Here is a 23,029-nt window from a genome sequence, read left to right as displayed (position 1 = left end):
TGTTAATGTGTTCTTTTTTCCATTTCCAGGAGTGTATATGTAAGCGAACTGTAGTATCGCGCCTCTCGAGAGCGTGGATATTGTTATTGACTCGTGCATGAGTCTCAGTTTTGGGTGCCACGAGTATCGCCAGGCGTGAGATCTACAAAAAATGGCGAGTGTTGCATTGTCTAAAATGGCTAAAACCTTCAGGATGAAAGTTATGTTTTATGCCAGTTTTTGTCAGCGAAAATATTAGTAGAATATTGTGACAAGTGCTCCTTCAGCGTTCCTGCATCGTGTCGTTGAGGTAACAATCAGCCACGCCACCGGCAGTAGAGAATCAACAAATGCCGACTTGATCATCATTCAGTAAAGATTCTGAGAGTGACCTATAAACGGTGTGTAATTAAAATTCACTGCTGGAGACACTTTCATTCTCTTATAGTATCAGGACATCAACAGCCAGCCGTGTCGCAAAACGATTTCGCGGGCGCTTGTGAAAGGAACTGATAACATCGTTAGAAAGAACTAACGTATTACAAGAAACTGTGCTGATTATCAACAGCATAACTGAATATCGGAACAGTGACTTTAAAATAATCACAAACCGCGTGAGTGATTAGCATTGCAAGTAGTCCGTACGTGTTTACTGGTGGAATATACTTGGATCTTTGCCAGACGTTTATGATCCACATTACGTGCCTTGTACCTCAACCTGCTGTTAATTAAATACAGTAATCACAGTACTCGACCGTGGCTGGTGGCTGCAGCAAAGAGAAAATGAGCGCCTAGGGAGACAGGTACGTGCGACCTAGGCACACGGTCGTTAAATATACCGATCCTCGAGCCTGTACGTTTAGCTATGAGTGACTTCAGTATTAATGAAATATTGTGATCCACTACTCCTTTTGCACTCTCCCCCCCTCCCCCCCCCCCTATACCACTATTTGTTTATGATTCATCTATATTTTTATAATTTTTTGCTTTAAAATTTTCGCATATTGGTACTATATTTTCTGTACATGTTAGCCGCGCGGGATTAGCCGAGAGGTCTGTAGCGCTGCAGTCATGGACTGTGCGGCTGATACCGGCGGAGGTTCGAGACCTCCCTCGGGCATCGGTGTCTGTGTTTGTCGTTAGGATAATTTAGGTTAAGTAGTGTGTACGCTTAGGGACTGATGACCTTAGCAGTTAAGTCCCATAAGATTTCACACACATTTGAACATTTGTACATGTTAAGTTGGTTGGTTGGTTAGTTTGGGGAAGGAGACCAGACAGCGTGGTCATCGGTCTCATCGGATTAGGGAAGGATGGGGAAGGAAGTCAGCCGTGCCCTTTCAGAGGAACCATCCCAGCATTTGCCTAGAGTGATTTAGGGAAATCACGGAAAACCTAAATCAGGATGGTCGGACGCGGGATTGGACCGTTGTCCTTCCGAATGCGAGTCCAGTGTCTAACCACATGTTAAGTAAAGTGTACTGTGCTCAAGATTGAAATTCCCTGCATTATATATCAGTAATGTATGTAAAATAGTATGTAAAATGTTTAATATGTTAAATAATTTTAAATAATTTTCTGATGCATTTGTATTTAAAAGTATTTATGTGTATAAACTATTCTTGTTAATGCAAATTTGCAGTTGTTAGAAACGGGCACGCTTAGGAACAATGTAATAAATAGGTGTTATGTAAAAGCCAGTGTGCTTTTAGTTGAAAGGAAAGTGGCGCTGAGAAGTGGAAAAGGTGGCAAGGGCGAATTGGCGCACTATCTAGAGCAAGCGCTGGAAGCAAGTCACACAGTCTGTAGGCAGCAGTGATTGAGGTAACACCATTGTGGAGCAGTTGAAGCTTTGCCTGAAAATCTACACAAAAATACCTTGGATGAAGACTGCAAACGGCTCACGGCATAGCTGCGAGTTGCTGGAGTACTGTATGTAAAATTGAACGACGCCAAGAAGAGAAATTGAACCCATACAGCAAGATAATTGCAGGCCGTACTGTGTGAGTGTAGCCGCTATAACTGTTCGCCACTCAAGCCTACAGCCACCAGATAATTTTTTTGTATTCTACTTTTGTATAGCGTGAACCAATAACTTAAAGTCCGTATAATCAGTCTTGAACTTTAAAGAAACTGGTTACCCTATTGTTTCATCTTAATCATACACCTATATAGGGCTCCTGACTGGTGTGTAATTAATCCGAGTATCCTGTTTTACAGACTTATGAAGTGCCAAGTCAATATAAAGAGGCTCCATTTAAAATGTTTTTGTGTAAATAATGGGAAAGTTTTCTTAACTATTGCAAAGTGTTATAGTAAAAGTTTGCTTACGTAAAATTCAGTCTGAGTGAAGCAAAGTCACTAGAAGCTACTAAATGAATATACAGAGTTAGTTCAAAGAATAATAGCTTTTGAAAGTAAATTCCAGTAAGAAAGATGTTTTATTGAAGTGAAATGTTCAGTATAAAAAGTGTGTGCTTTAGCAGCTAAGTATTTTAGTATTTAAGTTTGTTGATTATGGTAAGTATTGTTTCTAAAGGTCCCCCTGGCCGAAATTTTTAGCTTCCTTGAAGTTATCTGCTGGGCTTTTTCTCATTTTAAATAACGGTAATGTATAAGTGTGTAGTAAATGGTTTGCGTGAAGTAATATTTATTTGACGATGCAACTCAAACAGTAGCAAGAAAGTAGGCAAAATTAATACTTCTTCTTTTCTATTGCTTGGATAGGCTGGCGACCGTTAGTACATATCTTAAAGTACTAAATTACTTGGAACTGAGTTGTCCTAGCTTTAATATAATACTATTTATACTGCGTTTCTATCTAAGTATTGGGTAATATCTTAGGAAAGGAATTGAATAATTTGATCTACTTATCCATTAGACACAATTCGCGGTCAAATCCCGTAAAAGGGCAAATCTATTGATTAGCTTTTCTTATTAACAGGCCTATTCTCCCATAGTGTACTTTATTTGAAAACCAAACTAAATTTAGCAAGAGAGTTATACGTGGCAACATAGAGACAGAGGTTTCTATTATTTAGGTAAAAGCATACTACATTACAATTTACACCCATCGCCCAGGACAGCTACAGTTCGCATGGCAGTATTATACAGGCATTGACTCACATTCTAAACGTCAACGCTTACTTTTTGTTTAGTTATGGATGGACGAAAGGAAATCTGACATTTTTGATGGTCACTCGTCCTTCGGATGGTAACGTTAAACTCTGCCAATTACTTGCTGCTATTCTGGAGGATGAAGCCGTGGGTCGGCTGTGTGTGAACTGAGCTTTACCTTCTGCTTTCATTGTCTTGCAAGGAAACAAAACATTTCATTCCTCGAACACACTTCACATTCATCCACACGGGAGAGGTACAGCCATGGCGCATTACTCACTCTCCACAAAGCGGAAAAGCGAAAATCCTTTTCAATCAGACAGCTGAAGTATTCTTTGGGGAGTTTCAGTCAACAATGCTACACCGCTTTTTACCTATTTATTTATTTACAAGTTGTAATTGTTCCAGTTTCATACATAGAATATGTTGGTCCTGTGTTACACGTTGCGTTTGGAGTAGATATTCGCATAAGGTAGCAGCGGCACATTTTCTTCCCAGAAGTCCATGCGTTCCGCATCCTTGTCATGCGAAAGTGTGAAGGTGGCCTGCATGAGCATATAGCTGCGAGTGGAGTTGTTGTAGGGCTCCCAGACCACGGGATCAGCTTCTGGAGTAGGGTTTCTGTAAGAAAACGTGAATTTTTTTGTGATCAATACCGATGACAAGGTAGGCAGATTGGACTGGAAATTCATAGCCACAGTCTGTAATTTAAAATGAAGCCTCGTGATTTCGGTATCATTTAAATTTAGAAACTAATAAACACACTCGTTCGGGTATAGAAATAATTGTTTTTCGCCTTTTATATGGTAGCAGCTGATGAACATGCGTGCAGTTGACGTCCCTACCTCCCCCATCACTATGTATACCTCCCAATGATTCCGCCTTGAGTTTTTTCGCCAACAGCCTCTAGAACTGATACATTATTTACCTGATTTTCATAGCCAATTTCAGTCTCGTGGTTAAGCTAAAATGAAAGAACGACTGTTATACAACTTTATCACATAGGAAGAATTTTATTCGTGTATTGCAGCATAAAGAAGATGACTCATAGTTTATTGCTGGACGCAGGCGGTGGCTGTCGGATTTTGAGTGTTTCGTCCGTAATATTTACTGTCGATATGTATTATTAATTTTCGTATTTGAAAGAAACCTCTTCGCTGACAGGTCACTTCGAGAGAAAATCTGCTTTCTCAGTATGATACCACAGATGTTTATGTGAACAGACTAAACAGCTTCAAAACAAATCGTAGAGTGGTTTCAGAATTTCATTCTTTATTTATAGCATCCATTACCACCCCGAAGAAGAACGTGAAGAGTAGATTTTGAGTAATTGCTTTAATTCATAAATACAATCTGTGCTAATATATAAAGTTCTAACAGTAAATACGTAGAAGATATTATTGCTTTAGAGATTTCTGAGGGAGACTGCACGCAATTATTAAGTTCTAAGACATCAATCATTGATAAAATAACACGTTATTTATCGTATGTTTTGGTTGTCTCCTTTGTAACAGAAGCATACCATCCTTCTTAATTCTTAGTTTTGATTGATTAAACATAAACAGCAAGATCTACGTTTCGTCAAACAGTTCTGTGTTGTGTGCCGAACAAGAACATATGCAAGAATTACTGTGCCTCCTTCGTGGTTAAACGTGTATGCCAGGCAAACAAATGATTACAGTTTAAAAAATATTGGATTATTTATCCAGGAGAAACACTTTCACAAATCGAGCAAGTTAATAACGCGTTGGTCCGCCTCTGCCCCTTATGCTAGCAGTTTTTCGGCTTGGCATTGATTGATAGAACTGTTGGATGTGGTCCTAAGGAATATCGTGCCAAACTCCGTCCAATAGGCGCGTTTAACCTCAAAATCTATAGTTGGTTGGAGGGCCCTTTACATAATGCTCCAAACGCTGTCGATTTGGTGAGAGACCTGGCAACCTTGCAGGCCAAGACAAGGCCAGCATGAAGACAAGCTGTAGAAACTCTCGCCGTGTGTGGCTGAAACGTAAACCCAGAATGACTTGCATGAAGGGCAACAAAACGGGGCGTAGAATATCGTCGACGTACTGCTGTGCTGGAGGGGTGCTGCGGATGACAACCATAGGAGTCCTGCACCGAAAAGAAGTAGCACTCCAGACCACCACTTCTGGTTTTCGGGCTGTATGGCAGGCAACACTCAGGTTGGTATCCCTCCACTCTCTGGTGCATCTCAGCCTGGAATCTCATTGGAGCAAGGCTGACTCAGTGATGCTCTCTTTTCGAATTGTGCCCCGATGACCAGTGAAGATCTGTCTGGAGACGCCCCAGACAGCGGTGGATACCAACCTGTCTGTCGCCCCACATACGGCCCAACAACCAGAACACCCTAACAACAGAGCGGTACGTCTACGATATTCTACCACCCCCTCCGCTTTGCCGCCCTTCGTGGTAAGTCATCATGGGCCTACATTTCAACACAATGATACCCGCCCGCAAACAACTAGAGTTATTAATGTTTGTCTTCGTGCTTGCGAAAACATGCCTTGGCCAACAAGTTTGCTGAATCTCTCCCATATTGCGAACGTTTGGAGATTTATGGACAGGGCCCTCCAACAAGCTTGAGATTTTGAATCTCTAACGAGCCAGTTAATTAGAATTTGGCATGATACCCCTCAAGAGGTCATTAAACAATTCTAACAATCAATACCAGTTCGAATAACTGCTTCCATAAGGGCCAGAGACGGACCAACGCGTTATGCTCAATTTGTGAAGCTCTTTCTCCTGAAAAAATTATCCAATTTTTCTGGAATTGTAGTCACTTTTTCGTCTGTACGTGTACATCACGACTACCACCTTCCGTTCCTTTCGCGTAAGTCCTTTGTTGTTCAACGCTTTTTTTTTTTGTCTGACATGTGAGTGTGTTTTGTGTATCGACGACGATGCCTGATAAATATGTGACCATTTCACAAGTAACAGTTACTTACCCATACTTGACGAAGTTAGTATAGTAGCGTAGTAAATTTCTGCGCACTTTGTCTTCGTCAGAGTTGGGATCCAAGTTGTATACCGTATCCTTCCTTACGAAAAGGAAAGGCAAATCACTGGAGTGCGGGGCACCTGAAACAGCATAGGAATTAAAATTCCTTGCAGATATAAAGTGAGTAGTAGAAATACATGTTTAAAATATGATCATTGGCTTCTGGTACCAGTGATGCTTGTCAAGTATATTTGTTCAAACTGAGATGGATATAAATAGTAAAAAGTTTAGCAGTGATTAACATCGTCTTTTTATCAGGTTGCAAGTTTAAAGCTGTTCCTAGGCCCACACGGATTTGAAAACAAGGTATCAGTGCGGAATCAACACTAATTCTGCATCTATACGGGTTTTTAAAATGAGCGTTCCATGTTTTGAGAGGTGGCAGTATGGACGAAACGGTTGTATTGCTAAATCTAGCTTCCCATTCATCTTTTCTAGGCCTTCTACGCTGTATTGGAAGTAGGGAAATGAGATCACATAAAGAAGCATTCTGCAAATCTAGATTCCATTGAGTTCAATACTTTGTTTTGTATTTTCAGGCACGCTGTCAAAACACTGCAACCTACAATTGCAGTTTTCTCCCACCTCATGAGAAATTAATTTAATCTTTTTATTACCTAAGATTAGGGCCGTGCTCTTTTCTTCGTTGGTTGATGATCTTCTTCTGTGCTTTCACTAAAGGCATTATTCAATGGCTCACTTTCTGTATTCAATAGTGTCACAAAAATGCAGAATCTTTAGTGTAATATATAATTTACAATCAAAAGTATCCTTTAGGAGGCAGTACAGTCCAGAATCGGTATGCCAGTCAGACAAAATCGCCGTAAGCGTAGAGGTAATCATCCCACCGAAGCGCCGGCTTGAATATGCCCCTGTGGTAAAGTCCCGTCTCCTGATGCATGAAGAAGTCTGTAACTGCCTGTTGCACGTCCTCGTCTGACAGGAATCTTCGAAACTTTAAGGTCTGTTTTAAGGGACCGAAGGCGAGATAATTGCAAGGGGAGAGATTAACACTAAATGCGGGTGCTCGAGCGTCTCCCATTTGAGTTAGCCTAACTCCAGATTGGCCAGCGTCTTGAGTCAAATCGCTACCAGCACAGAACTTGGCACTCCATTTCACGAAGCTGGTTTTCGACAGACATGTTGCCTCATAAATATTCTTCAGTCTCCTATGGGTGTCTGTCTGCCGGTTTTCGTCCTTCGGCAGCCAAGATAAGAATAAAAAGTGCTGGTCCTGTTTGAACGAATTGGCTAATAACGTAGCCATAGTTCTCGTTTCCGCATTTATCGCACGCACGTCGGAAAGACACGAAAGCCACACTAATCCCTTGCCTATATGTCGATGGTTTTATACCTGCATCGGAGTCGCCTATGCTGTACATAAGTTGCAGCTACGCCCTCAAATTTTTTGATCGTCCCTTATATAAAGACCTGCACACAAAAGCTTGTAGTGCCAATAACGCGCAGTATTACAATAATATCTGTTTGTCAGGGCTCACAGCCTAAACAATTACTTATTTTGACGTGGACTGAGCTCGTTCTTTCCCTGTACAACTTCTTTTCAAAGCATATTTGCAGTATGAATTAACATGTTTCCTCATTATATTAGTAAATACTCGATCTATTCCACACTTTCATGTACTGGTGAAAAGTCAAAAGTTTAAATAATGGACTTAGCTCTTTTTTCCCTGGACCCTTCAGTTCTGTTCTCCTTGAGATTCTTTTTTCTTAAAACGGTGCAGGTTGGTGACAGAAGGCACCAGAGAACAAAGTAAGTTCCCGGGGTAGGCGCATCTTCTCAATCTCCTCAAGAAACCTAATATTTTCCTCAGTTAGTACCAACGAGCACAAAAATTTGTTTGTTTCTAATGCTTTTACATTTATGTTATGTAGAGAGACAGACCACTCAAAATATATCAACAAAGAATAAATATACAGAGGTGAATTTTCCGGAAAAAGCAAGTTATTTTATTATTTATAAGTTTACAGCTGCCGAATTATGACATCAGTTTTATTAATGAAACACGTACTGTTTCGTTTGAAGGCTATTTCAGTCACTTAACATCTGCAAAACGTGATCAAAAGCAGCAGGACAGAGTACTGTTACACTGGCAGGAGAAAATATTTTTGTGTTTCTTGTTGCTTCTGTCATATTTGTTGTCACTCACTGACACAGATAATCAACTGAACAGCAGTAACATAGTATCCTTATTTGGGAAGTTTTCAGCCGGCGTACTCCACAATTCTTATTCAGAATTTGAGCAATGGGAGAATGAAGAAGCAGCTATGGTAATATTCATGGCAGTGTCTGATGATAGTTTCTGATTTTGTTACTAATCATTTTAACGGCGTATTGTATCATACTTTTAACTTACCCCATTGTGAAGAGTTGACGCTGTCCACGTGGTAGTCAAACTCGTAGTAGAAAACCGGGAGATCAGTGATTTCAGTGACTTTCCTGACGAGAGCGTCTGTTGTCGCAAACATACCCATGTCGTTATTGAACTGTTTAATGAAAATAAAATATGTTATTAAAATGTGTAACATTACAAATGAACTGTGGTGTGTTTTTACAGTGTCAGATGCAGCACGCTGCTTTTGTTAGCTCTTTATCTACTGTATAACTGGTAAGGTAATTGTGGAGCTGCGATTGTTAGTTGTAAGACAGAACATTCAAGCGCTGGAAGAAAGCCTGAGTTGTGCATAGCCGCTGCACAAGAAAGAAGTGAGTAAGGCTAGGTTTATAGTAAAAGACCATATTAAAATGTAGCATCGACAAAAGGTTACAGCACCCGAGATGCCTTCTGAGCCGGTGAATATGAACAGTCAGTTGTAACGCGAAAGGTTGAAATAAAGTTTAGCGTTGTGGTTATCATCTGTGAAGTGAAGAGATGAAAGTACTGGTAAAAAGTGGTGACGGAAACGAGTATGCTAATATTTCAGTTAATAGGAGCTAAATAACACCCTGGATGGATGTTTAGGGCGCACGATATTTACTCGAATGGTTCATGTAAAAGGCTGTAGCAATGCAGCTGGTAGATTTGTTCATTCTACGTTGCGAGAAGAGTAAACGGATTGTATCGTTAACATTTCCGACAGTTGATTATGAACACGGGGCCTACAAACGAGTAAATATATTTTAAAGAGTTATCAGTAGGAAGAAAAATTAAATTACGTCTCGTACGCAATTAAAGGAGCTGGTAGATTGAGATTTCTATGAACAGTAATGATATGCTGAATGTTATGAAGACGTGTGGACTATTCTTCACTTCTCAGACCGTAATTAAAGACGATAATCACCCACGTACCTTTGGATGGGTTCGAAGTTGAGTATCGAAATGGACACTGCCACATTTTGAATCTGAGAGTTTAAGCAGAACTCATTCTTTTCGACATTTTAGGACACAACGCGGCTTATGTGGGGAACCAAGCCCGGTAAATAGCTTTCGTCCACTACCGTCATAGACTTCTTTAATTTTTTTTTTTCAGTTGATCCTAACTTTAAAGAGAAACCAGTATTATCATACAAATAAGGAAAACAATCCTATTTTGAATCGAGCTTAAAGCTATACTGTTGTAAGAGGTCCATGACTAAGGAATTTGTTGCTAGCGCACTCGAGCAGATGTAATTTCGATTGATTGCCCACGCGCTGCCTGCGATATGTAAGCTATAAGAGAATCTCAGACCAGAGAGCAGTGTTGTATGCAGTAAGAGCAGTGTCTGTCAGTAGGAGTAAGTAGTAGCGACCTGTCGTGGGTGGAGTTGGCTGGGCCGGTCGTGGGGAGCGATGGCGGAGCCTGAGCTATATAATATAACGTGAAAGCAAACTCGCGCATATATTGTTATATCAAGTCCCATGTAAATGTTAAAAAAATCTCTTAATAATAATCTTTTTCATAAAAATTAACTTTTGACAATCATTCATCTTAATTTAAAGAATTTACTAATTTCTTCAATCCATGGTCATCCCGATTATTGTAAAGAAAAATCAGTTGTTTCCTTTTATACATGACAATGCTATCGGCCAGCATTGCACTGGGCTGTGCCAGAAAAATTTCTTATAGGAGCAGATACATATGCGTTATCCGGCGACTTAATTGAGGTAAGAATTTTCACTTTATTCAGTATCATCTTTCAGGGCCATGACGCAGCACTGCTGACGTCCAAATTTACCAGTTTAGATTCACAGTCAGTCAATTATTGAAAGGTTGTATATGAGTCAGATTTTTTATTAGGAGCCGGCCGCGGTGGTCTCGCGGTTCTAGGCGCTCAGTCCGGAACTGCGCTACTGCTACAGTCGCAGGTTCGAATCCTGCCTCGGGCATGGATATGTGTGATGTCCTTAGGTTAGTTAGGCTTAAGTAGTTCTAAGTTCTAGGGGACTGATGACCACATATGTTAAGTCCCATAGTGCTCAGAGCCATTTGAACCATTTTTTTTATTAGGAGGTTAATCACATTGTTTTATTGGTATGTACGGAATTTATGTGTTGCGAGGTTACACTGAATGTGAATGATATAAATAATTATTTTTTTACTGTAGGGAGCTTCCGGAATTTTTCTGTTGGGAGGTTACACTGTTCACAACTGATCGAAGAATACTGTGATTAAGACACTAAAATCGTATTCAGGTGGACCCTGGTTCAAATTTCTGTTGGTGAGTCTAGGTTTAGGTTGCCTGGGATTTCCATACACAACCGCAGGCAAATTTCAGGAAAGTCCCTGTGAAGAACAGGTACGTTTCCTAGAATAAACGATGCCTACTGTAACACTGAAGGTGATAGGTGCGATGCTTTTATGAGTTGTTGAAAGTAAGTGGTTTGCTCCCAGTAACCTAAGAAACTAATCTTAGAAAGCTAGACTGGTAGTGGAAAACAGAACACTGTTCTACACCTCGATTAAAATAACTTCAACGTTTCATTGAGTGGAAAGGTAGCGGCCAGCCGCCAGGTGGAGAAGAGACATTGTTGGACCAGGATAATCACAGGCAATGACGGACGACATGGAAGACGGTACGTACGTAAGAGGAGAAGCGTTATACTTATAACAAAAATGATACATATTTCACCTCTTGGAAAAGTAGGATAACAGACATAAATAAGGTTCATTTTTGGCACAGGACAAGCTCCCAACATGAACGTCGATATCAGACTTTCAGTAAGAAATATGCACTTATCAGTCGTTAAAGTACATTTTGCATCTGTTATTCATGCAGGCTACCAAACTGTAAAGGAGTTCTTTCCTCCGTCAGTTCTTGGACGGTTTGGGAAAAGGGCGTTCGTTGAGAAACACATCTACCAAGAGCGTTCCAGGCAAGTTCCATAAAGTCTAGGTTCGGGGAGTACGTAGGCTATTTTATACTTTCAGTATCTTCACTTTCCAGTGTGCCCGACACCTCAGCGGTCCTGTGTGGGCGGGCATTGTCGTCCATAAACAGAACATCGGGACGTACCACCCTTCAAACATACGGCCATGATTTAGAATAATCTCCCTGCAACGCCACAGCGCTGTAACAGGACCTCGCGCGAAGACATGCAGCAGTGTTCAGCGATTGTGCATAATACCTGCCCACACCATAGCGCCTTGGCCATACCTATGACGTTCATGAAGATTCAGTGGTGTGTAACGTTCCCCTCTCTCTCCACACTAACTGATGACCAGAATCACTTCCTAAGTGAAGCAGGATTCTTTGGAGAACATCACTCTGTACTACTGTTGTTGACCTCAACCAACCTTCTCCCTAATCAACGCAATCCTTCTCGACGAGGGCATGTTGAAGTAGGAGTCATTTAACAGGCTTCCGAGCATACAAACCAGCCTGATCTAATCGCAGTAAAATGGTTCTGACAGACACACGTGTACCAGTAGCCGTTGCTAGGTCTGCAGCGATCTGTCCAAGAGTGAGGTAGCCGCGCCGGACGTCCGCGTGGTCTCGGCACCTTGACACGGTTCGCGCGGCTCCCCCCGTCGGAGGTTCGAGTCCTCCCTCGGGCATTGGTGTGTGTGTTGTACTTAGCGTAAGTTAGTTTAAGTTAGATTAAGTAGTGTGTCAGCCTAGGGACTGATGACCTCAGCAGTTTAGTCCCATAGGAACTTACCACAAATTTCAATTTCAAAAGAGTGAGATATCTGTTCCTTTTCGCTATTGGGCTACATATCGATCCTCTTGCGGTGTAATGGGCCCTCTACGACCACCGATGTACTTTCGCGGAGCATTTCCACCTTCATCGGCCTTCTGGAATTGCGAGATGCCACTTTTGAACACACTCATTACTGTGGCGATAGTAGTGTCCCTTTGATCAGTTTCTAGCCGTCCAACTGCTTGTCCACGATTGTAAGCACTCAAATGACGTCTTACAGACATGTTGCCGTATCACACAGGATATCGTACTAATCGGTTCCACAACAACCTTCGTCAAATACCGTATTGCTTGAATTGCCGAATGCATCCCGAGCGTTCGAGCACAGGTTTCGCTGCAGTTAGCACCTCCCGCCCTCTATAATTTCTTATATTATCAATTCCGTAGCAATTTTTGGTCGCTCTGTAGCAACTGGCATTTGGTCCTTAGCTACTGTCAAGCAGTTTAGTTATTTCTCAAACTCCACGTGATCGCAGTGCTGCCTATTTCGTGGGCACTTTGGACAGCAATCTGTCACTCAAAAAGTTATTCTAATCACAATTTACGAAATCTCATCTAGTTTTTTTAAATATATAACAAGACAGGTTGCGCTAATTTACTGTATTGCATTTACAAAAAATTAAAAGATGAGAAGCTGAACAAGTCAAAGTCTCATCGAGTCATCGGGGAGGGAATTAAGAGATGGCTGGGGAGTGAATAGATAGTGTTTGTTTAAGAAATAATGGCGACATTCATACGAAGCTGTTTACGGCAACTAGAGAAAGTTAATCTTTCTAGCTTGAGACGAGGGCTGACATTAAATTGCTCTTGGGCGAGTACGGCGTTTCTTGGATGCTTTTCTTCTTAACTCAACAGTATTAAAAGTGCTTCTACGTTGATAATGTGAGGGAAATAATTGAAAGAGTTGTAGTACGCAGCAAGAAATGTCTGCCGTAGGAGGATATTTCACGATGCACTCACATCAACAAGGGGCTGCGGGTTGTCTGTAGAGATGATTCCGTCGCCGAAGTAGAATTCCCTTAGTTTGGCAGCTGCCTCCTGTTGTTGTTCCACAGTTGGCAGATGTAAAGTTGGTCCTACAGCTTCAACGAACCTGTTGTTCAGAGTGCTGATTGTGTCTGGACTGGCTAATATTCCAGCACCTGCGAACAAAAATAGAGTTATTTCCTTGGTCGTCATAGTACTGTCACTGGTAACCGACATCTACGCTGCATTGTCTACTACTGTCAGTGTCATAGTATTTAACGATACTCTAAGTTTTAACATGTGTACGTTATTGAACGTGGTAGCATATTGCGAACGAGAAAGATCATTGTTTTCAATCTTTTAACGGACGGATTTTCATATATTTTCATAAATTACTATATTAATAGGATTATAAAATGTTTATCCGATGTAGAAGTGAAAAGAACATTTCACGCATTGTGAACTTCCGTGCCACTTTGAGTCACATCTAACGAAGCCAATAATTTCCACCGAGAATTCCTAGACAGTATTTTTCGCATATCCTCACAGCAAATGGCTAAACTTCATACACCAAAGGAAGCTTTGAGGCACAAGAAAATTTCTCCCCAACATTAGATGTCAAAAATGGGCTACAGAATATTTTAAAATAATAGCGATGATTTTTTATGCGACGCCGTCTCACGCTATGCTCGGTAACGTAGCACTGCATAGAAACACAGTGTAGTTAACAGCACTGTTACTACAATCTGTATTCCCGTTCAGATGACGGCATTGTTTTGTTTCAGTTCGAAGACGAGAGAGACGGAGAAATAAACCGAGTAAACCACGCTACTTGAGTACAGAATCACTCTAGTGGCTCCTAGGCAAACAAAGAAATAATGACAAACTTAGTTTTTCTGTTGGTTCTCACTCGTCGTTTGCAGTACAAATTTAGTTAATTACAACTACAATTTCACGATTGACGCTTTATCGTATCGGAAACAGAGGCCTACAATACATGATTCGCAGACTTTCGTCGATCATCTCATCATTATAATCGCCCTTTCTCTCTTTTGACTTTCACGACAACAAATATTAACAGCTTGCTAATTGGAAAGAGCGATTATAAGCACTGTATAATACATCAGTGGGTACGGTAAGAAATTGGGGTCGGGTGTTTTCTTTTATCATCCCCTAATGAAGTCTGACGATCGCGATAGACACGCGACTTCAGCTGACCCGACGATCAGTAATCATACAAATTGAGCTCTGGGGAACTGGGAAGGAAGTGACGGCTCAAACGCGATCCTCAGCAAACGAAGTGCGCGAGAGATCTTTCGCACGTGTAGCAATCTGGGGTGGAGCGCCATCCTGCATGGATGTCGTACCTTCCAGCAGTTGTTTTATCAGCCAGGCTATGGATGATGCTACTCTGTATCCTATCGACATACCTCGCACTCTCATGTGGCTTCCCTGACGTGTTGCGGCCCAGCGCCATCTGTTGTCCGGTTTTTGCACCGATTTTGGTTTCAATGAAGCCTGTCGCTTCAGTCCTGTGTGTCAAGTTTTACCTTTCTGTCAACATTATTCCGTGAATTACTACATTTTCAAATGCTAACGGACTTTTGGGACAATTTGTACATGCTGATAACCGAATGGACAGACGACTATTTGTTTTACGGTTAATATAAATTCGTGTTGTGGTATAACCCTATCGAACTCTCCGCTCTTTTCATGAACTGGAGATCGGCAGCGACTCCTTGTTCTATTTCTAATTGGGTGATTCAGAAGAGTAGCGCTCTGGTCACCATAAGCTTCATTTTTATGTAATAAAAGTGGTTCTGCTGAAAGAAGACAAACACTTTCAGTGAGTACATAAAATTGCTTGAAATGTCTAATTGTTTCCCTACTGATCTTTTTACGTGTATTTGCTTTATTAGGTTTATTCGTGTGCTTTAATTGTTCATACGTGGTCTGTATTTTAGAAATCATCCCGAGCTTTACTAATGTGCATTGAACGTGAAAACCACCTCTTATTCACACTGACATGACAGGCTTTGTGGGGGATTGATTCCAACTAATCTTGCAAAGACTGATGTGAGAGGACTTCTGAATTTACTTTCAGACAGTTTCTTTGATAAGCATTCTGAAGTGCAAGAAATATCATAGTTGATGTGCGTCGATACAATTATTGTATTTTATCCAAATGACAAATGTTCCAGTACAAACGCGTCGATAATAAAAGCAGCAACCTGTATATTCTCAATGATTTTAATTTGACTTATTTCGCAATGATTTTCGTTCTTTATATTTTCAAGCTTTCTATCCCTACATCAACCCTGTTCAATCAATATATTATAAAAATGATTTGCGTGAAAACCGAAATGACAATCTTTGAGGTTCCGTGAACACTATTTGGATCCACTGAATAGTGCGGAAAACTGGCCTTCAAAATCACGGAAAATTGTAGCGATATTAAACTGATACGTCCATCGTAACTATGACATAGGGCTTGTCTGTGGTCTTGAGAATGTTGTAACAAGCCACCATAATAACAGAGGCAATCTCCACTGAGAGTGGAAGCTTGTGGTGGACTGTCCTAGAACGCTGAGTGATTCTGATTCTTGGATTTTATTAGATAGTATAGTGGAGACACAGACTATGCTATGTAAAAGTGGAGCGTGATGTCTTTGTTTTTGTACTGAACGACAATAAATAAACAAAAATCGATGATTTTGTTTGTTATTTAGAGACTTAAGGTCACGTCAGATATAAAATGGGTACGTGGGCCTACTACCTTAGACAAACGATCACGAGGTAAATATATCAACTGCAGTTGTGGATCTGAGAATTTTCTGTTGCTCAACAATATTCGTCAAGAAACGTGAGAGTAAAATCTTTTCTGATTCGAACAGCCGTCGTTAATCACGCGAAAGTGTCGCCGCCAGGATGCGTAAGGATTTCAACTACGTTACTAGGCCAGGAAGATAGCCACCTTGACACTCTTAGGAGAAACTGTGAGCATCTTAGCAGGGAATTGTTAGAGCTGTGCAGACCAAACCGCGTACGATACCCTCGTAACATTACATCAGAGACTCTAGGTAAGACCCAACAACATCCAGTGAGTATTGGAATAAGCCGACACGACACTTGTCTCCTCAGTGTAGTACGTTCTTAATTTCTATTTACGAATTTGTTGTATAATTTAAGAATTACGGAAGAGATTTTTGTTAAAACTTAAATTATACTTCCCGGTCTCGGAAACACACATACGTCCGGGAGAGCTGCGTGCTGACCACATGCCCCTCCATCTCCACATCAAGTGACGCCTACGAGCTGAGGATGACGTGGCGGCCGGCCATTCCCGTTGGACCTTCATCGTCTGTTCGGGAGGAGTTTAGTTTTAGTTTTTAAATTATACCTGCAAATTCCGAGTGGGTTATCAGAAGCGGTAGAACTCCATCTAAGATTCACAAGTACTTCATCTGCTGAAAACGTTCCTAGACTGAGTTTCTTCCTGGCTTATAAGCGACGTCAGTGTAGTAATTACGGGGGCAGTTTGAGTTAACAACTGTAAACAGACGTGCACTCGACCGGTCAGTTGGGACCAGACAATGCTAAGTAGTCGACGTGTGGTCGCATTGTGCAAATGTTGTTGCGTCACAAATCACAGTGAAGTAACACCTCCAACTAAAGTGTTAAAGGCCTTCCTTAGAACGTTTTGAAGAAAAGAGTGTGTGCAAAGTTTGTCCCGCGGATCTTGATTCCTGAACGAAACAACGACGCGTGGACGACTGCCACAACTGTACTGAAATGCAAAACGCGGACAATTATTTTCTGCGTAAAATCATCACGGTTGAGGAGACGCGCTGTTATCAATAAGAGCCTACCACAAAACGAATGCAGATATTCACATGAAGGATCAACGCTTTGACGACATAACCGACATTTAAGTTAATGAGACGCGCGAGTTGACCAACATTCCAAAAAAGCACTTTTCTGAGCGTTTCACATGGCTGAATGATCGTTAAGTGTATTTCAGTCATGTCGGGGGATACTATGTAGAACACCTGAGCAACTGAAACCGCCTTTTATCTTTTTTCTATTATTTTTGTTAATCCAGTTTCGAAACATTTTCGTTTGATGTGGTATACAGAAAATTTTACCAAAATCTACATATATTCTTCTCTGGTTGTTATATTCCACCATCACAATTTCGTAAACTGAAATCAAGAACGCTCTGTAATTCTCACAGGTTGTTGACATCGCATTGAGGTCATTACATCCCATCAGTGGACGGTGAACATGTGCCTCGAAATGTATATTGGCATAGTAAAAACGCTATTGGTAAGAGAGAAGAGGGATTTTATTATTAAGCTAATAAAAATATTATTAACAAGGATGCAAAAAATCATGATGAGTGTCAAAGTGTCGGAAAACTTTTTTCCTCATATTAGACGACAGATTTTTAAATAAAAGCTTTCCTTTCATGAGCTGCTTGGAAGACTGCAGATCTAGATACCCTGTTTATTTTAATTTCTTTCCAAAGGCGCTGACGATTACATTGCCACCTTATGGAATCAAAGTTTTTGCTCCATTTCTAATAAACTTGCCATTGAAAGAACGTTAAACTCTAGTCTGCCTTTCCTCGTTCATTTCAGTTCCAAGATGTGGTATTCTTTTCGTTAATTACGTATTCAGTCTACACGAAGTCCGACACCATGTGAAATGAGCATAAGATAATCACCTTTATAAAAACTTGATACTAACCCAGCTCACCAGACGTGACTCCGGTAAAGATTGGAACTTGGAGGAATCGACCGTCATTGAGCCTCTGGATTGGAGACTCTGGAATCAGTGCGCCCTCAAGGTCTGGCTCGATGTGGGGCCACCACAGACTGTATGAAAATAGCTGCTTTTCCTGAAATCGAAGACGACAACAACCATTTTGTGACTTGACATTAAACGAATATTTTGTATGATATGTTCAATATTTCGAAATAAATGAAATAATGTTTACTGAAAGAATAAAATTTCTGGTCTGAATATAAGTTAACTAGCTGAAAAAGATGGGCAACTCTGTACTAACAGAAAGGAAACTGAAGGAAAATTTAAGTCGGAATTGCAAGGATTCATGTAGCCATGATCGGACACCCTGCAGGATCGTAAATATTGGGCACCGTATACAGGGTGTTACGGAAAGGTATGGCTAAACTTTCAGGAAACATTCCTCACACACAGATAAAGAAAAGATTTTATGTGGACATGTGTCCGGAAACGCTTAATTTCCTTGTTAGAGCTCATTTTAGTTTCGTCAGTATGTACTGTACTTCCTCGATTCACCGCCAGTTGGCCCAATTGAAGGAAGGTAAGTTGACTTCGGTGCTTGTGCTGACATGCGACTCATTGCTCTACAGTACTAGCATCAAGCACATCAGTACGTAACATCAACAGGTTAGTGTTCATCACGAACGTGATTTTGCAGTCAGTGCAATGTTTACAAATGCGGAGTTGGCAGACGCCCATTTGATGTATGGATTAGCACGGGGCAATAGCCGTGGCGAGGTACTTTTGTATCGAGACAGCTTTCCAGAACGAAGGAGTCCCGACAGGAAGACGTTCGAAGCAATTGATCGGCGTCTCAGGGAGCACGGAACTTCCAGCCTATGACTCGCGACTGGGGAAGACCTAGAACGACGAGGACACCTGCAATGGACGAGGCGATTCTTCGTGCGGTTGACAATAGCCCTAATGTCACGTCAGAGAAGTTGCTGCTGTACAAGGTAACGTTGACCACGTTACTGTATGGAGAGACCTACGGGAGAACCAGTTGTTTCTGTACCATCTACAGCGTGTGCACGCACTATCAGCAGCTGATTGGCCTCCACGGGTACACTTCTTCGAATGGTTCATCCAACAATGTGTCAATCCTCATTTCAGTGCAAATGTTCTCTTTACGGATGAGACTTCATTCCAACGTCATCAAATTGTACATTTTCACAATCAACATGTGTGGGCTGACGAGAATCCGCACGCAATTGTGCAATCACGTCATCAACACAGATTTTCTGTGAACGTTTGGGCACGCATTGTCGGTGATGTCTTGATTGGGCTCCATGTTCTTCCACCAACGCTCAATGGAGCACGTTATCATGATTTCATACGGGATACTCTACCTGAGCTGCTAGAACATGTGCCTTTACAAGTACGACACAACATGTGGTTCATGCACGATGGAGCTCCTGCACATTTCAGTCGAAGTGTTCGTACGCTTCTCAACAACAGATTCGGTGACCGATGGATTGGTAGAGGCGGACCAATTCCATGGCCTCCACGCTCTCCTGACCACAACCCTCTTGACTTTCATTTATTGGGGCATTTTCTACGCAACCCCGGTACCAAATGTAGAGACTCTTCGTGCTCATATTGTGGACGGCTGTGATACAATACGCCATTCTCCAGGGCTGCATCAGCGCATCAGGGATTCTATGCGACGGTGGGTGGATGCATGTATCCTCGCTAACGGAGGAAATTTTGAACATTTCCTGTAACAAAGTGTTTGAAGTCATGCTGGTACGTTCTGTTGCTGTGTGTTTACATTCCATGATTAATGTGATTTGAAGAGAAGTAATAAAATGAGCTGTAACATGGAAGGTAAGCATTTCCGGACAAATGTCCACATAATATATTTTCTTTCTTTGTGTGTGAGGAATGTTTCCTGAAAGTTTGGCCCTACCTTTTTGTAACACCCTGTCTAAGCGCGAATATTATTCACTTGCGTAAAATTTTAACAGCTACATGTGTTACCGATCAGCGGAGACGTATACAAAACAGAATGAAAACTAAAGACTTACATCTTTTTATCCATGTTTTAAAAATAAATACTGAAAGGGCAGTTCACAATGGTATAGCTGTTTACGTCTCTGCCCACAATTTCTCGACAGATTTGCAGTTCGGTTTTACGAACAGCCTGCTCCTCTTGCAGAGGGTTTCGGAGGTGGTTATTAAACACTTCTGTGGTGTAACAAAACTTTAACCATCTGGTTCACCATGTGGTATTAAATAAATTAAACCACTGTGTAATTAAGGCTAAGGCATGAAACTGGTTTGGGTCTTGTACGGAAAGTAGGTTGTCTTATACACTACTCTTCTACTTCCTGGCTGAATACTAGTGTTGAAGATATTCCAGAAGCAGTTTATCTCCGTTGGCTCCAAAGGATGATTTTTTTGACCTTGAGGCAACGAAATATCTCAAACTATACACAGGATTAAAAAACGGAAAAATAAATGATGTTCAATATTCTTATAAATTTCGTCCGGCGGGACCAGTGTTAACATGTGATTAGTTAGAAAAGCTATGAAGTATCGTAGTATGTCGTTAAAGCGTCCAAAGAATAGCTATGAGGCTGAGCGCAGTTCTTAAAGAGTCGGCGACTTGCTAAGAAACTGAAAGACAGTGGGCAGGATTTTGATTTCGATTACGGACTGAGCCATGGGGTTATAAATTTTATTGCTGTTTTCTCTGTTATTTCTCAACACGTGAAATGTAAAATGTGCAGTGCAGTCATCATGTTGCAAGAACTAAGTCCTCGAGGCTTAGGGTTAACAGTAATTATAGCTTGTGCAAACTGCCCAGAAGTAGTTATTCCAAGTAGTAAGTTATACGGAAGGCATATAATATCATCCGTCGAATCCTCCTAGAATGCGCCTGCTTGGAGTAGGACTAAACAGAATTGTAAATTTCATGGAATGGCATCGATCGATATTTCGAACTTTCTATGATAAACTAGTGGATGTGATTCCGATTACAGTGACAACAGTAAGAAAGGCAAGTCTTGGATAGCAGATTAATGGTAAGAGGTTTCTAAAAGTAGAATTTCTGGTTTATTCATGTCTGTGAGATTTTAAAAACTTCAAACGCGTATTTCTCGGAATATGATTTTTCAAATCGGCACGCAGCATAACTCAAACGCCCGAAAAATTGCCAAGGAAACGCTTCTTTTAGGCCATTACAGTAATGCTACTCCTTAACCAGTGTGGGTTTCCCACATTTCAATAGTGCATGTTGTGTCGATTAATCATACCGTGGTCCCTGATAGTCGACTCGACAGAGAACAGTACTCGAGCAAAGCAGATGGGGTGTCTCTCTATTTGTTTAAACGACTACTGGCAAAATGTTGCTCGGTTCTGGAAATTCCTGACGGAGGGAAATATGAAGCGGATGAAATTTTCTAAGTTTCAAAATTCGGCAAACAGTAGTCTACTTCTCGATTCACGAACTAAACTGACGAGTGATAATATGGAGGATGCTGATAACGCAATTACGTTATTCTGTCTAGCAACTGTTTTTCGGCGGTTGCATTTTCGTGTTTATACACTTCCGTTGGTGGAGAACTGTCAAATATGCCGACGAAAAGAAGCTGTGGATCGCACCCTGTTTGGAAAACGTTAAGTATGCAGGATTACAGCTTTATCGATCTTCCTACCACTTTTTCCGTAAACAAAAACCGTTTCCGTTTTCTCTTCTATAGCAATAGTATGGTTTCCAATTGACAACGCAGTAGGGTCATGAAGGAATGTATTTAACAAATAAGGGACGACATGCATGCCATGAGATCATGTCAAATAATGAATGAACGAATGTTTCAAAACAACTACACGGATGAAATTGCAAAACATTGAGTCGTTTGCCAGGCATGTCTTTGATTATGTTTTTCATCCAATGAATTTCTTCGAAATAATACTGTTTTGGAACGCACCTATGTTGTTAGTCGATTACAGCCCCATCTACTGTATGACGCAACGCCAAAAGTGTTCCATATGAAAGTTACGTATTTTTTCCTGTAGATTCTGATTCTACAATAAAACACGATGTTCCTATTTAAGACGGAAATAATAATGATTTTTTAATTTAAGAATTAAGTATGGTTTGAGGCACTCGGAAGACTGAGGTCAGAGGCTCAAAATGTGGTGGCATGGAATCAATGAGGACCTGGAAACGTTCCTGGGAAGGTCACAATCAACAATGACAACTGGAGAACAGTGATGAACTCATTCCTGCCCATCATCATCCGAAAAGTGTGCCATATTTTCCATGCCAGACCAATCGCCTGACTTGGTGACACTGTAAGACGTCGCGGTCTCCTGACCTTCATTGCTTACATGTTCCGCTCTCACAACCATGTTCCGCATATCAAGATGCTTCATTTGAACCCAAACTCGATATAATAAAGTCAATGTTATATGAATTCATGTAAACGATATGCAATTGACAAGTGAGCGCACTGTGGTTGAGATACTTGAGGCTGGCGTGCACATATACATTCCAGACACGACGGTCACAGAGGCTTTTAATTCGGGAGAGAGGCCGCAGAACGGGACGCCAGGCCCTTCAGAGGACGACCCAGCCCATGTCGGCCAGTGACCACCCGTAGCGGACAGCGTGGGCCCGAGTGGAAGGGGGGGGGGGGGGGGGGAACAACCATGTGTTCAGCTTAAAAGCAAATTCCGCTACATTGTGTGGGAGCAGCCAGCCTACGCATTCTTTACACATAGCACGCAGTTTCAGAGATTTTCACAGGGAGGCAGCAAACGTCAAACGCCAAAGCTACAAGCTTCCAGATTGGTCGCCTTAAACGAAACGTCATTCTCCCGTTTTAGAAGAGCAATGCTGATTGGCAAACGATATTTCTGACGCCTTGAGCTGAAGGAATAATGGAAGAGATCTAAAGACATACCCCTTCACGTCTGGCGTGGAGAGGCGCCATTCCGTTGTCACTCTTGGAGAGAGAACACGTAACGAGAGCGTGCGCGCTCGTACGTGTAGTCG

The 23,029-nt window shown here is 41.4% G+C and overlaps 1 protein-coding gene across 2 annotated transcripts in view; it reads right to left on the bottom strand.

Moving 5' to 3' along the window:
- Positions 1–3,460: 3,460 nt before the first annotated feature.
- Positions 3,461–23,029, bottom strand: part of LOC126354064 (acylcarnitine hydrolase-like) — a 194,603-nt gene continuing 175,034 nt past the window's right edge. For both annotated transcript variants that reach the window (XM_050003431.1, XM_050003430.1), the window contains exons 6-10: positions 17,971–18,121; positions 13,216–13,397; positions 8,491–8,620; positions 6,063–6,195; positions 3,461–3,717 (exon numbers count right to left, since the gene is read on the bottom strand). In XM_050003431.1, coding sequence (XP_049859388.1) covers positions 3,534–3,717; positions 6,063–6,195; positions 8,491–8,620; positions 13,216–13,397; positions 17,971–18,121 — 780 coding nt within the window. In that variant the 3' untranslated portion in view covers positions 3,461–3,533. The remainder of the gene's footprint in view (positions 3,718–6,062; positions 6,196–8,490; positions 8,621–13,215; positions 13,398–17,970; positions 18,122–23,029) is intronic.

This window comes from Schistocerca gregaria, chromosome 3 (assembly GCF_023897955.1).
Source record: "Schistocerca gregaria isolate iqSchGreg1 chromosome 3, iqSchGreg1.2, whole genome shotgun sequence".
In the NCBI taxonomy this organism is placed as follows: domain Eukaryota; kingdom Metazoa; phylum Arthropoda; class Insecta; order Orthoptera; family Acrididae; genus Schistocerca; species Schistocerca gregaria.
Note: the sequence above shows the minus strand (reverse complement) of the source record. Positions and strands in the feature narration are given on the sequence as shown.